Below are 16,425 nucleotides of genomic sequence, written 5' to 3'. Positions count from 1 at the left end.
AACTCTTAAAAAGATCTTTGTAAGAAGACGACGGTAATATTCTTAATAGAATTAAGTGAAGCCACTATTTTAAAGTTTTATAACTGTTTATCATGATTTTGGCTCACTGTTATTTTTCCATCGTATATCTAAATGTGGGCTAATTTACGCAAATTGGGTATTGGAAAAGAAAAAAGAGAACTCATTAAACTATCCACTTCATCACAGGCACTTCTGATGCCCAAATCCTCTATTTAAGCCCCTTCAACACCTCCCACAACATTCATCCAAAGCTCACATGCTCAATTCTCTAACATAGTTCCTCTAAATCTTAAACCTCACAAAATCAACTCTCGCTCTCTCTCTCTCCTCCCCCTCTCTCTCTCTCTCTCTCAACTCCCAAAACTGCTTCATTCAGACCATCTCCAACCAATCAAAAACACAATATTTCTCACATCTTGAGCAACCCCAACACCCACAGAAACTCTCACAGGTGAATCAAACAATGGACAACTTGTTTCGCCTTGTTGATCATGAAGACACGCTCTCAAACCGTTGCATTTGGGTCAATGGCCCCATAATCGTAGGAGCAGGTCCATCAGGGCTAGCCACAGCAGCATGCCTTAGAGAACAAGGGGTACCCTTCATGGTTCTCGAAAGAGCAGATTGCATAGCCTCATTGTGGCAAAAACGCACCTACGACAGGCTCAAGCTTCACCTTCCAAAACAGTTCTGCCAGCTCCCCAACCTCCCATTCCCACAAGACTTTCCTGAATACCCCACCAAGAAACAGTTCATAGACTACCTCGAATTATACGCAAAGCGCTTCGAGATCAACCCTCGCTTTAACGAGTCCGTACAGACCGCTAGCTACGATCAGACTAGCGGTCTGTGGCGGGTTAAGACCACCAGTGGCCACCCCGGCTCCACCAGCTGCAACGAGATCGAGTACGTTTGCAGGTGGCTCGTGGTGGCCACTGGTGAAAATGCGGAATGCGTGGTGCCTGAGATTGAAGGGTTGAGTGAGTTTAAAGGTGATGTCATCCATGCTTGTGACTACAAAACAGGGGAAAGCTTCAGGGGAAAGAAAGTGCTTGTCGTTGGTTGTGGTAACTCTGGAATGGAGCTTTCTCTTGACCTTTGCAACCACAATGCATCACCCAAAATTGTAGTTCGTAGCTCGGTAAGTTCAAATAACAATTAACATTATAACATATCTCAAATTGTTGAAGTGAAATGAAATTTTGAGGATTTTTTCTAACTGAGGTTGCTCTGTTTTTGCCAAGCAGGTTCATGTGTTACCTAGAGAAATTTTTGGGAAATCGACGTTTGAATTGGCAGTGATGATGATGCAATGGCTTCCACTTTGGCTCGCTGATAAGATTCTATTGATTTTGGCATGGTTGGTTCTGGGTAGCGTCGCGAAGTACGGGCTTAAAAGGCCATTGGAGGGTCCATTGGAGCTGAAGAACAAACAGGGGAAAACCCCTGTTTTGGACATTGGTACCTTGGTGAAAATCAGATCCGGTGAGATAAAAGTTGTACCGGGAATTAAGAGGTTCAACAATGGCGAAGTTGAGCTTGTTAATGGTGAAAAGCATGATGTTGATGCAGTGGTTCTTGCAACCGGTTACCGCAGCAATGTCCCTTCTTGGCTCAAGGTGAGAAACAAAGAAGATCTTATACCGTTTGGAAACGGACTAAAGAACACTCATTGGAATATGCGGTAGATAAGTTCTAATAAATGTTCTTTGGTCCGCATCCAAACTGTCTCTCTATCCATTAATAATGGTTACAGAAAATTTTCAGTTTTCAAAGCTTTTAGTGGGTAGATTGGTTTTGTCCTTTTTCCCATTACATAAATAGCTATCTTCTTTTGAAGTTTTAGAAGCCTCTATTTTTTTTTTTGTATGGAAAGGTAACTGATGTTATTTTGGTTATTTTATGTGCAGGAAGGTGAATTTTTCTCTAAGAATGGATTCCCAAAGTCACCATTTCCTAATGGTTGGAAAGGAAATGGTGGGCTTTATGCCGTTGGATTCACAAAGAGAGGGCTCTCTGGTGCTTCATCTGATGCTATCAAAATTTCTCAAGATATTGGCCAAGTCTGGAAAAGAGAGACTAAGCAAAGGAAACAGTGCACCATCACTGCTTGCCAAAGACGTTGCATTTCCCAGTTCTGACTGAATTGCACACCAACAACAACTGTTGTTAACAACATTCAACTGTGAACTGTACAAGGAGCACTGTTTCTTTTAGCTAGAATTTTTTTGTTGTATAAACAAAATTAACAATGTCTTCATAAAAATACTGAGAGAAAAACATAGATAGCACAGAGATAGAGCCCTCTCCAAAGGCCAAAGTTCTCAATCTTGCTTTCTTCTTGGGCCCTTTCTTTTGAAAGCCAGGGATGATGAGGCTCTTCACCATTTCTTGTCCTGTATTTATACAGCTTTGGTAGATCAGGTTAAATGATACAGTTTTGACACAGTTTCAATTTCAACTTCATTGGTAATTTGTTTCTGTATGGGACAGACTTCAAATTTCTTTTCTTTTCATTCTCAGGTTTATAGTATGTTTCGATCGGCTTACTTTTTCTAGAATCAAATCTGACACTCAAAAACTACTTACAGAAGTTTTTCCCTAAAATTGTTTCTGGCTAAAATTATTTTCAAACATGCTATTAATCTGCGAGGATGAATTTACGGTTGGTTGTTTGAGGCAAAAATCTCAAACTTTAGTTGCAAGCCAACCTTTTTTTGATCAAATATGGAAATCACAAAACTTGATAAAAAGAGAGGAAAGACGGGTCAATAACACTTATAAGTTATAACACCTTTCCATTTTAAGGCTTCATCATAGATTTGGGCCCTTTTCTTTCTTTCCACTTTCTTCCAGTTATTAGATCTCCTTCACTAAGGTGAAAGAGACTCGAACTAATCTAATTGAAGAATTTTCATGATATACTTTCTCAACATGTTGGCACTTGGTAGAGATTTCAAGCAGCTAACCAACAAATTAACTGATGTAAAATTTCTTCTGTCCTGCTTGAGTATCTTAAATTGGATCTTCATGTGATCTTAGGTTCAGAATTCTGTTCACATAAGATGTTCTAAAATATTTGGACAATCGCGGGCGCTAGCTGGTGGTGCTAACGGATATTTGGCGTTGTTTGAGGTAAAAGTGAACATAACTCTTATTTTAAATTAGAATGATACGTTAATTAACTAAACTGGTATTGAAAATCTGACTTAACTTGCCTTGTCTTTTCTCAAAATAGTGGAGAAGTTAATATACTATATTGGCCCACAGGTTCAACGTTTGTGACAACTTGCAGGGCTCAATTCCATCGCACCCATCACTTACTATCTATGTATCTATCTATATAAGCCTTAAGCTAGAGTGGATAAAAGCCAATTCAAAGATGGCTACATTACAATGTTTCTTTTAAAATTGCTATATTGGGTTTGACCCACGTAGAGAACTGGTTAGGTCATTCAAAAAACTATTGCACTCCATGTGGAGACTCCACATGCTCAAAGCAACAAAATTGCATTCAAATCATTTCTGTAAAGCATAAATTCCTAGCTAAAAGACAGTTCACATAACTTGGAACCTAATTATTAAGTCATGTAGATTGCGGATTAAACAAATAAAAGTAAACAAAGTTTTCTTCAATCTTCAATGCAACTATTCGATGCTCTTAGTGCTTGTTTCAACCCACGTACAAGAAGTTTTCATTAATTTTAGAACTTTATCTTCATGTACAAATGATGCTCAGGGTAGACTTCTTTAAGAGTCATTTAAGATTAGGGCAAGGGACATTCACATCAAGGCGATGCATAAACTTCTTTGTAGTCAAACCCCTTGCTTTTGCTTGTGGCATTTTACAGCAAGTCTTTCTATATATTTTTCCACCTCCCCATTAGAATACTTCTTAGCCTCTTGCACCCGCATTTTACTCTAATTGTTTCATGAAACCTTGGAAAAAAGTTATTAAATCTTAAATTTTGTTCTTCTTTATTAACTTGATATTCTCTTCATAGCTTGTCTCCACCTTTAATCAAATGTACCCTTCTCATGTTCATAGTTCTCCATTGTAATATGAGGAATTTGGATACATTGTTTATCATCTCTCAAACACTCTCAATGATTCTCTTAACTCTCCATATCAAATCAAGCTTTAACACAACTTTCTTAGAGCAAATGAAAAGATTTCTTAGAAAGAACATAAACCTACGTGATTACAAATGCTAAGTACATGAGGTATTTATAGGTACAATAAAGAAGGACCAAGCCTTTTGGGCCCAAGAGCATGGGCCAAGCCGACTCCACTTCGGCCCAACAAGTAAGAATCTCAGCCATAATGGGTTCCTTGGCTCATAGTGACATCAAGGCCCCACCAGAGGCTCCTACGATTCAAACAGAGCATAAAACAAGTGACTAGGTTAAATCTCAATCCTCTCAATAGCTTCTCTCTTAACCATGCTATTGACATTGACTAATGAGACTGCCCGTATATCTCATTCTTCACCGGGTTCCTGGATTCCCCTAACAATTGCAACAACATAATTCTATCTGATATAAAAGTTTGGTCTTCACTTTTTGCGGTGGTGAATCTTGTAAGTGGGACTGTAAAGCAAGTGATCGAGAATTTAGTTTGAGTACCCTTATGCTTCAAGAAAATTAATTCGATCATTGTGAAAGACATTTTTCTATAAATGAAAATGAATTGATACCCGAGTTCCTTTCTACCAATAATAACATCAGAATTCTATCACAGATAACAATCTGATCTTCACCAGCTATAAATAAAGAGTCACCTTACACATTTTAAGTAATCACACTTTTTATGAACTGACTCGTTACTTTTCACATATTATCTTAAAGCGTTGAAGTACCTTTTATAGGTGACTCATCAGCGGCTCAACTAGTGAAACGCACCATGATATGCTTTTGTTTGTACACGTCGGCTCAAGGATTCCACTCATGAAACTTGATCATAGATTTCCATCATTCATCAAACCCAACTTGCAGTTCAAGTCTCATCAATATCATTCTTTAACTAAAGACCCCACTTAAAATTTTTACATTAGTCATTTAATAATCACTCTACATTTCTCTTATTTCAAATTATAAATAATAGAGTGCAACTCAGTTTGGGGGATTTATGGAAGAAAAGGCGTTCCAATTGAAAACACGTGATGTAATTATAATCATATATCAATCTACAATTGTGAAAAAAACAAATGAAATGGTCTTGGTTCTAAAGCCTAAGATCTATGACCTATTCTCGTAGATCATGAAGAACTTGTATTTCCTAGACCCTAAACTAACTGCATTTTACCAGCTCCTCACTTAAAGTTTGACAGAAACAGTAGATATTTCAGAGAGGATTAACATTAATATAGACCAAATACACTGCATGAATACAGCCCTAAAGAATTAACAGAAGACCTAAAATTTATAGGGTATATGACTCAGATGCGAAGAGTTTAATCATTAAATAATAGTACAATCATAAAAGTAGGGACGGATCCACTCATCATACATAGAGTATTGGGGAAACTTAGGCTATGTTTGGTCGGGTGAAAGGAAAGTGGGAAGGAAAGAAAATACAGAAATCGATGGATGAATTAAGACAAAGATGTAGTCTTAATTCATCCCTCGGTTACCGTGTTTTCTTACCTTCTCAATTTCCTTTCCCCAACCAAACAAAGCTTTAATGTACATTATATTTTATATATATACACCAAATAGTAGTCAGACCCCAGAATATGAACTCAACCGGGATAAAAAAAAAAAAAACCAAATAGTAGTCAGACCCCAGAATATGAACTCAACCGGGATATAATAACAATTGTTAATAAGGACTTTTGCAAACAACCATTGCCACTTGTTCAACTTTTTTCCTAAAATAATTAAAGCTTTGAAATAATTTATTTGAACTTTTTTTTATAGTATAAATATTTGTGTAAATTTTGGGAGAGCTTTTGCAAATAATTTATAATTTACTATAAACTCTTTGAGTTTATTGTCATCTATTCATACTAGTGTTTTTTTACCCGTGTGTTGCACGAAAAATATGTTTATTGTATTTGATACATCGATCATATTTTAAATTATAAAAAATTTAAGATACTAAGAATGTAAGAAAAATCATAATGAAGCAGATGATAAACACATATTAATTATGGAAAAAAAAATGTGTCTATTGTATTTGATACATCCATCAATATTTTAAATTATAAAAATATTAACTTACTAAGAATGTAAGAACAATTATAATAAAGCAGATGATAAACACATATTAACCATGAGAAAAAAAGAATGTGATAGTAGCACAAATTAGGGTTGTGAAAGATAAATCATAAAATATGACATCATTTTGTTTATTTGAAGCCATAAAATAGCAATATATTAGACTTTGTACAAAATTTACGAAGCTTAAACCGACAAAAATAATTTTGCATGGATTTCAAATTAGCCAACATAGATTTGTTTTGGTAATAAATTTTAGGTGTAGAAATTTCTCCTCTCCATTTATTACTGAATGCATTCAGTTGGTATCCCATTTGATTTTATTTGAAATTTAACATAATATCAATCAATTAGTTTAGAATATAATGATTGTTTAAAAAAATATAATGATACTTTTTATATAAAACAAAATCTCACGTTACATATACATAAAGAAATCTCTAAAGTTCAAAAGAAGATTTTAATATTTTATGAAAAAGTTTCTCATATTTAAAATTTTTAAATTAGCCAACATAGATTTGTTTTGGTAATAAATTTTTGGTGCAGAAATTTCTCCTCTCCATTTATAACTGAATGCATTCGGTTGGTATCTCTTTTGATTTTATTTGTAATTTAACACAATATCAATCAATTAGTTTAAAGTATAATGATTGTTTAAAAAATATATAATGATACTTTTTATATAAAACAATAGGTCACGTTACATATGCATAAAAAATCTCTAAAGTTAAAAAGAAGATTTTAAAATTTTCAGTGTAACACGTGTCAAAATAGGAGAATGATTTACTTATACATAGGTGACAACACCTTGAAACATCATAACAACAAACATTGATCTTTGCATGCTCTTTTTTGCTACCATTTATCAAGAAGTGTAGTCCTTTAGAGCTGTATAGTAGCCACCAATTGTATTTAGAATAACACATATCATCAATCATCGTCATGCTTCTTTGGTAGTTGGGAGCATCAATGTCTTTCTTTTACTCTACATCATTGGGAATGATCTTAAATTGTGCAAGATGATGCATCTATTATACAAAAAAATACAAAACCAAATTGCAAACCAAGCAAGAGCTGACATTGCACATGTGAGATGGACAAAACAGATTGAGAGGAACAATTAAATAATGTTTAGGTAGTGGAAAACAATTGAATTACCAAAAAAAAAAGGTGAGCAGCAGACATGAAAGTCGATAAAACCCGGATAAGAGTTAATAATCTTTTTATACTAAGCAATCAGAATGTGTGAAGGCTATAATAAATTTCTTCCCTTCCTAAGATTGGGATGAGAAGTGATGTCCATAGAGCTCAGCAAAGTCCCTATCCTCATTATATGAACCAAGAACTACTGCCACCAATCTTATATACTAACCCCATTCCACATCAGATCAAGAATTGCAATAACAAAATAGAGACGAAAAGGAGAATGAATCACATGCTGGAAAAGTTACTTATTTACATCAGATTCATAATTCTAAGATCCAAAATCAACACAAATCAGTAGCTATAAATTTATCAGCAAGAAATGAGATAGCAAGAGCAAAGGCCATAAATTGGTGAATGAAAATAAGGAAATTTTATATGATTCATTCTCCTTACCCACGTTCCCTTTCCATTTAGCTCATTAACTGTGTTAAGGCTTGCTTCCCACTAAGCAAAAGTTCAAGTATCAGTTATGAAGTCAAACTAAATGTAACTTATGAGTTATAAAGATGCAGCTATGAGTACAACTAATACCCATGAATGTGACAGGTATAAAGATGCAGTTCCCGGACCATAACCCCAAACATTCTTGAGTCAAATAGGAAACTGCCTGAAATTCAAATAGAATCATACCTTTAATTAAGCAAATTTAGAATTTTAACCCATGTACTAATTGAAAAAAAGCTTCCACTATTGAGATAGTAAAGCAAAATAAAAGAGATTATAGCTATGTCTAAAAGCGATTTACAATTGAAAACAAAAAAAAAGCTATTAATTAATAAGAAAAATAGCAAAATCTGGAATTACCTGAAAATGACACGTGGAATTTTTTTTATGAGAATTAACGTGAGAATGACACACATCACTAAGAATTAACGTGAGAATGACACGTCACTAAATCTGCCTGATAGAAGTTCTTCTTTTCTAATATATATTGATATTGATTAGATTATGAATACAAGTTTATACATTTTTAGTTTATTTTAATAAGTTTTTTCTAAACTAGCTTATGCATAAACATTTATACAATAGGCGCTTATTCTCAAGCGCTTATATAATAAAACTGTTTAATTAGTAAAAAGCTTCCTTCCACACAGATTTTCCAACCAATAACTAAAAAGGAAAAATACCAATTAAATTTATGGGAGTTAATTAAAAATTATGAGAGACAAGTGAAAATAACAATTAATATTAAGCGTGTATTAATGAATTAAGATACGAAAAAAAGATTTGACGCTCATATCATTATTTAGGCGTGATCTAAACCTTTTTTTTTTCTTCGATGATTTGGGTGGGCTCAGCAACCCTAACTACAAGCCTCTAAAATACAAAGTAGAGGCATTATCCGCCATAAAAGGTAAAGAACAAAAACTAGGAAGAGAATCAAAAACACTTAAACTAAAACCCAAGTTCATCCCATGCTTAGCTAAAACATCCGCCACTGAATTTGCCTCACGAAAGACATGCCCCCACGTCACTTGCTCAAAGCTCCCTAGAATGCTTCTTATCTCACAGACAAGGGGAGCACTAGGATGATGATCACCACACCCTGTGGACAACAAACGGATACTACTTGATGAATCAGATTCAATAACCACCCTCCTGTATCCTCGAGCTTGCAAGAGACGCACTCCACAGAGAATTCCCCATAACTCATCTTGAAGGACCGTACACGAGCCAAGGTGTCTAGCAAACGCTATAACAAAAGCTCCAACTCATCTCTCACAATACCACCACAAGCAGCTCGGCTGGACTGGGGAGAGAAAGCACCATCTGAGTTGAGCTTCACCCACCCTTCCGCCGGAGCAAACCATCGAATGATTAGAGAGTTCGCGTGCGGCTGAACCACCCTGGTAACCGACGCCGTGGCAAGAGCCTCACGATAATTCTGCACCTTTGCCAGGACCATACGACATATTCCAGCTGCACTTGTAGCCTCACCATCGAAGATACGCCGATTGCGCATACACCAAAGGGCATCAAGAGAAACTCCGAACACCAAGGCCCAGTCCGGAAAACCAAACTTAGCTCCCTTTGCTCCCACATTTTCCAGTGACCAGCCCTCCCAGTCCATCTCGAAATAGTCCATGCCAACAACCTATTTCGTTATCAACTTCCAAGTTTCCTCCGCCAAGGGGAAATTACGAAGTGCATGTGCCATGGTCTCAGCACCACCACAAGCAACACAGAGATCCGACGTCGCCCAGTGACGACGACATCGTTCGTGATTCGTAGCCAAGCAACTTGTCATAATTCGCCAGAGGAACAAGTTAATCCTATATGGTCCACGCCAAGCCCAAATTTTCTTGGCCAAAGGTAAATCTTCTAATTGGTCATGGCTTGCAATGCTCTCATACGCAGAGGCCACTGAGAATTCACCATCCGCCGACGGCAACCAAGCGATCGAATCATTCCCTGATGTTGCATCCGGAGGTTTCATTCCCACGATTACATCCCTCACAACTGCTGGAACCCACATCTGCAATTTATTGTAATCCAATCACCTTGAGCAGTCCCAAAATCTGTAATATTTTGCAGCGGGCAACGCTCCCAACCATGGTCCCATGGTTTTAAACATAGCTTTCCCACACCAGGCACCCAGTTATCTTGCCAGAAATTCACACGAGCACCATTTCGAATCCACCAACACAAGTTTGGCTCCAAAGAGGTACACCCTTCACAGACACCATTCCAAAACCTTGTACCAGGCTTCCTCTGATGCAGTCGAGGTAGAAGGTCATCACCACAGCCATATTTGGAACGAACCACTTGCACCCACAAACTCTCCCTGTCTTTGCACAGCTTCCACGCTGCCTTCATCATAAAACTTTGGTTCATCAATCGAGACTGGCGGAGGCCAAGGCCACCCTTGCTTTTAGGTTTACACAAACTATCCCAGCGCTTCCAATGAATCTTGCGGCTATGATGACCCGGATTTAGTAGTGTTTTTAGGGTCATTTCTTTGTAGGTTTTGAGTCTTTTTCTTGTGTCTCATGTAGTGTTTCATTCATTCTCATGCATTTTTGCCTTTTGTGTGTTTTACTTTGTTTTGGTAATTTCATAGTCTTATAGGGGTTTTTCTTGCATTTTAAGTAAGTTTAGGACTTGCATAAATTTTCCTATTTTATTTGAGGGGTCTTTTGTGCTAATAATCTCTTGGAGTTCCTAGATATTTTTCCTTGCTTTGTTCCTAAGTAATCAGGTCTGAAACTGCTGAAGAAAGAAGGTCAAAAGGCATGGAAAATTGAAGGGAGGCTTAAAGCGAAGTTAAGAAGAAGGTCAAGAGGCTTTCTAGCATGTCGAGAGCGCTCATGCGCTCGTGTTGAGCGCTTGAGCGCCAATTGGATCGTTGTGTACATCATGCTAGAGAGTAATTGGCGCCTGAGCGCTTCTGTTGAGCGCCTAGGCGCCAATTACCTTCCAGAGGCTCAGTTTCAGCATGGAATTGGCGCTCAGGCGCTCTGAATTGGCTTGTATCTTTTCTAGTCATTTTCTCTTGTATCTTTTCATACTTTGTAAAGTTTAGAGGTAGAGGATCATCTAGGAGAGTGAGAGAAGGCTTCCAAGCTTGTAATTCAGGTTCTTAACTTGCCATGCTTGACTAATCTCTCTTCTATTTCTTTGGTTTTCTTTATAAGGCTTTTAATATTTAAGTTATAGTCTTAAGTTCTTTCCCACATGTTCTTCTTCTTTCCTTGAATTCCATTTTCTGAATATCAATCTAAGCTTGTATGCATGCTTGCTTTTTGTTTTTCTATAATCAGAACGGAAGTTTGTTATAGATTAGGGAACCGATTTGGGATTACCCCTTCTATGCTTGCTACTAGGAATAGAGGAAGGGTTGGGGTTTGATGGCCTGAATTTGCATGATCTAAAACCTCAAATAAATGACTAAGTACACAAGGAATTGAGCTTAGCTTTTAGTATGAGAGAATTTCTTATGTGAGGAATCAATAAGTGAGTAACTAGGCTATATCATCAAGGAGAGATCCATGAGAACATGTGCTTAGAATGATGTACTTGAATTGACTAGTTGAACAAAAACCCAAAGCATGTTACTTTCTGAATTGTCTTTTTATTTTTCCTTTTCCTTATTACTACTTCAACATATCTCTTATTCAATAATACAAACCTTCATACTCAAGGCTTAAGCTGAATTTAGTCACTCACAATCCCTGTGGTTCGATATTTAAAACCGGGTGGATTCGTACACTTGCGGATTTACCAACAGGCTAGTTGTTGAGTCTCCCTAAACAAAAGACCTGCTAACCTTATCCAGGCTATCACATAATGTAGCAGGCAAAGGGGCGGTCTGCATAACATAGCTTGGGAGAGATTGAAGCACCGACTTTGTAAGAGTTAGCCTTCCCGCGAAAGATAACTGGTTGCACTTCCAACTGCTCATCCTCTGCTTAGCCCGGTCCAATACATAATTATATGTGGACCCTCGTGACCCATGCTGGCCAACTGGAACTCCCAAATATCGTCCCAGATCCGCGGCTCTTTGGAAGCCAAAGCCATCACTAATCTGTTGCCTCACCGTATCATGCACATTGCTGGAAAAGAACATCCTTGTTTTCTCCTTATTCACTCTTTGACCTGAGCATTTAGCAAACATATCCAAACAAGTAGAAATCACCTCTACTTGGTCCAAGGACGCCTCCGCAAAGAAGATTAAGTCATCCACAAATGTTAGATGTGAGAGTTCCGGGCTAACCCTACGTAACTTGATAGGCTTCCACAAACCAAGTTCCACCGCTGTGCCAATCATTTGAGATAGCCTCTCCAAACACACCACAAAGAGATATGGAGAAATAGGATCACCTTGGCGAATCCCCCGCTCCGGTTGGAAAGATTCCAAAGCTTCACCATTCCACATAACCTGCATTTTTTAAGAGGAAATACACATATGCACCAAATTAACAAATTTTTTTGGAAAGCCAGCATCAAGGAGTGTATCTTTCACAAAACACCACCGCAAGCGATCATAAGCCTTCTCCAAATCAATTTTAATAGCCATCCAACTAATAGAGCCCTTCTTACACTTCATGGAATGCACAACCTCTTGGGTGATAATAATATTGTCACTACTTTGGCGCCCTGGTACAAGACTATACATTGTTGAGGCCCAATCGGCAAGCACATCGCCTCTTGCATTCGAGTAGCCAAAATCTTTGTGATGATCTCATAAGACACGTTGCATAGGCTAATGGGCCTAAAGTGCTTAAGAAGTGTCGCCTCATCAATCTTTGGGATAAGTGTAATAAGCGTCTCATTTAACTCCGCCACCAATGCTGGGTTATCAAAGACTGCCTTAACCAATTCACACAGCTTAGCTCCAACCACACTCCACTGGTTGTGGTAGAAGAGAGCATGAAACCCGTCCTTCCCTGGGGCTTTAAATCCGCCAATGCTGAAAACTGCTCTCCGAATCTCCTCTTCTATTGCATGCTTCCTCAAGTCACAGAAAAGCTCATTGGTTAACGTAGGAAAACAATCAGTAAGGCAAAGAGGAACATACTCTTCCTCCTCAGCGTACAATTTTTTATAAAACCCTGTAACCTTGTGTTCAAGCTCCTCTGGATCACTAACCCAATCTCCATTATCATTCTGGATTTTGGAGAAATATTTCCGACGTCTCCTCACAACCGTTGTACCATGAAAATACCTCGTGTTGCGATCCCCAAACACTAGCCAATTACTGCGAGCCTTCTGAAACCAAAGAGCTCCTCCTGTCCCAGTACTTCCTCATATTCACACCAAAGGTCTTGTTGAAGAGCCTCTAGCCTCACATTCGGCGCCTGAACAAGTTTGTTAGATATTCCATCTAACCTTCTCAAGAGTCGCTGTTTTCGCTTAAAGATGTCCCCAAAGACATCTCTGTTCCAGTCCCGGAGGCATTGTTGCATTGTTTGAATCGAACCATTCCACTCCTAGCTCGGGTCCCAGGACGTTTGGACTAGCTTGTTAAATTCTGGGTGAGTCATCCAGGCTGGCCAGCATGCGAAAGGGTCTCCTGTGACGGTTGACAACTGGAGGCTCTGTCAAAGAGATCAAGAGTGGAGAATGGTCCGACTTGAGGGGACTGAGGTGCATCACTGACGCATCCGGAAAGAGCAAATTAGTGTTTTCATATTTTCACTGTCTATTTATCATACCATTACTTATATTTACTCTTAATTTTTTTTTAAATACTTAAGTTTTTTTAATTGAAAACAAAAGTTAAATATATATAAATAAGGTTGAAAGTACAAATAGTATCCAATGCTACAAAGCAGATATAAAAACTGCTACCCGGTGATCATGAGAACAAACTCAGATCAAAAGCCTACGAGACGGACATCCGTTGGGGACCCAATATGTGACAAAAGTTACACAACCCAACAAAAACGGAACCACATCTCGGCACTAGAAATACAACAACGCACGAACTATCGACCAAAAGCACCTCAGAGACCTAAGCCCAAGAGACCAAAACACCACTGAAGGCTTGAACCATGACCACCGATCTTGTCTGCATCAAACTTTCAGTATAACTCCACCGCGCAACACCTCAAAAAGCATATCAGAAGAAACTCCTCATCTGCCACCGGCACTAAAGTTGCAAAACGGTGAAGGATATGATATCAATTAACACTCTTAAAGGTTCAAATATGAGAAAGGATGCCGAAATCAACAGATTTGAGGAGCCACGAACAGAGTCCTGAAAAACAGGGGTGAACTCCGAGCGAAGGGAAAACATGACGCCGCCATCGCACTACACCGCCACCACAGACTCGGATCTGGCCTCAACAGGCTAGAACAGATCAAGGAAAGCAAAGAGGCTAACCAACAACGACGTGTTTGCAAGGCGTAGTAGCGACGAAAGCGCCAAAGGCGAGACACGAACCAGAACCATCCACATCGTAGCAAGAAAGAGGGAAGCGACGTCTGATGAAGACAACAGTGGCTTGGACTCCAAGGGGGAAGGAGGGAGACGCCGCCGCACTACAAGGCCACCACGCTCCCGGATCTGGCCCCAACAAGCAAGTACAAATCTAGGCCGAAAAATGTGTAGACACGGCGAGGAACCGGCGGGAGGCAAAGCGATCTCCAAAGAACCAAATCGTGCAGGGCCCGACGCCACCACCAAGCAGACACATCGCCGGCGATGAAGGCGAGGCGGTGGCGGAGCAAAGGCAGAGGCACCGATCTGAAAGGAGAGGCGACGACGGGACAAGGAAGAGAGGAGGCTCTCGTTATTTCATACATGGAGAAGAAGAAAAGCCAAACAGCAAGTAAAGGGAGGGGTTGCCGCCGCGCCGGAGGGAGGGGCACGGCGGCAACCCTAACAGGTTGAAGGAGAGCGTGAAACTAGAGAGTTAAAAATACTTAAGTAATATGAAAAATTATTTTTATCTTAGTTTTAATATGAAAATTACGTATTTTTTTGGTAATTGCTATAAAATACCTTTGTATATTTTCATTTAGCCAACTGTAGAATAAGAAACAAATGGACCATCGTGTCCTTTAGCAACTTACTGTAAAAATTGTTGAGCGAAATCTTCCTATAGTGTACACCGCAAGATTTCACTTCCGTTGGAATTTGATCGCTAGAGTAAATAGATAGTTATTAAATTTGAAAAAAAAGGCTGAATTATATTACTTACTCTAGGACATGCAAATCAACAACAACATAGTTGACTATAGTATCTCCTTTTTCGTAGTCAGATTGTTCTCCTTTGGATACGACAACATCAATGACGCCCGCATCAAAATTTATAAAGTGGTGATCTATATATTTAATTAAAAAAATACATACGTTTAAAACACACCGATCAATTTTTCATCCTCTTGAGGATTTCCAAATATATAAGGGTATGATGCAAAGGTAAACCCGTAAAAGAGAATTTATCCACTATCTATAGGTTTCACTGCGGTTTGCAACTTGAAGTACAACCTGCATGGATGAGTGCAAGGTTTATACTTGTATTTATTGATAGCGACGTTGAGTATGTCAATTTCGTAGCACAACCCTCTTTTAAGCCGGAGTCGAATTTTGAAACGTGCATGCTCCAAACTGTACATTGAATTTTGTCATCCTATAAATTGTAGAAGTTTTTTTTTTGTGTTCGCTCAAGTAAGGTAAATAAATTAGAAATCTACTAAAAAACGCTTGTGTAAGACCCAAGTTTTTCAGTTTATACCAAGTGAATAAAATCCTATTCACGATTAGGGTCGATGTATCGTGAAAGGAAACCTGAACAAGAGTTTACTAAATGAAATAAATTTATGAATGAGAAAGTTCAAGAAAAGTCTAAGGATTGCATCAATGTCGATTAAAGTTATAGCACGATCGATATACGCTTAAACCTAGGGCAAAAACCCTAGTAAATAGCTAATTTACGCTTATAGAGACGATGGAAGCTAATTCCAAAAATCTTCAGAGAAATGTTAGAACTTCTCTTAATCCATATATAACTAGCGTTTCAAGGCGAAACCCTAGGATCTACGAACGTCCGATTCCAATCCTCGGAAGTTTGCCGAAACTAAAACCCTGATAGTTCAAGAACCCTAGAATCAACCGACGATGAAGACTTTTTCTATTCGGAGCTTCAAATGAAGATTCCACACGCGTACACCCATTTCTCTTGATGTTTTCAATCTTTCTTCAGAAGGAAGTTTTCTATTCCAACATCCACTGCAAAAAGTAACTTATCGGGTAAAATAGTTTTACACCGACTTTGTATTAGTCACCTAAAATACAAGGAGACCTCTTTTTAGTTTTGGAATTCTGTCGCCAAAACCTATCTTAGAATTCACGAGAATGAAGCCGGAAAAATCGGAATCGCGAAACTTTCATTTTCCCGCGTTTTTCCATCCTCTATATATAGCAAGAAAGATGAGAAAAATCACAAAACTTCACCATTTTCTTCCCAAGAGGCCGCGAGTTTGCTAGAGGAGGGAGAATAGAAGATTTTCTTCATTTCTTGCTTGATCGTT

General features: G+C 38.3%; 1 protein-coding gene across 1 annotated transcript; it reads left to right on the top strand.

Annotated features, from left to right (window-relative positions):
• Nucleotides 1-270: 270 nt before the first annotated feature.
• LOC130721023 (probable indole-3-pyruvate monooxygenase YUCCA5) lies at nt 271-2,482 on the top strand. The gene is made up of 3 exons (XM_057571747.1): nt 271-1,162; nt 1,269-1,640; nt 1,932-2,482. Exons 1-3 carry the CDS (start codon nt 485-487, stop codon nt 2,160-2,162), a joined length of 1,281 nt encoding a protein of 426 aa, XP_057427730.1. The 5' UTR covers nt 271-484; the 3' UTR covers nt 2,163-2,482.
• Nucleotides 2,483-16,425: the final 13,943 nt, after the last annotated feature.

The sequence above is a fragment of the Lotus japonicus genome, chromosome 5 (genome assembly GCF_012489685.1).
Source record: "Lotus japonicus ecotype B-129 chromosome 5, LjGifu_v1.2".
NCBI lineage: Eukaryota > Viridiplantae > Streptophyta > Magnoliopsida > Fabales > Fabaceae > Lotus > Lotus japonicus.
Note: the sequence above shows the minus strand (reverse complement) of the source record. Positions and strands in the feature narration are given on the sequence as shown.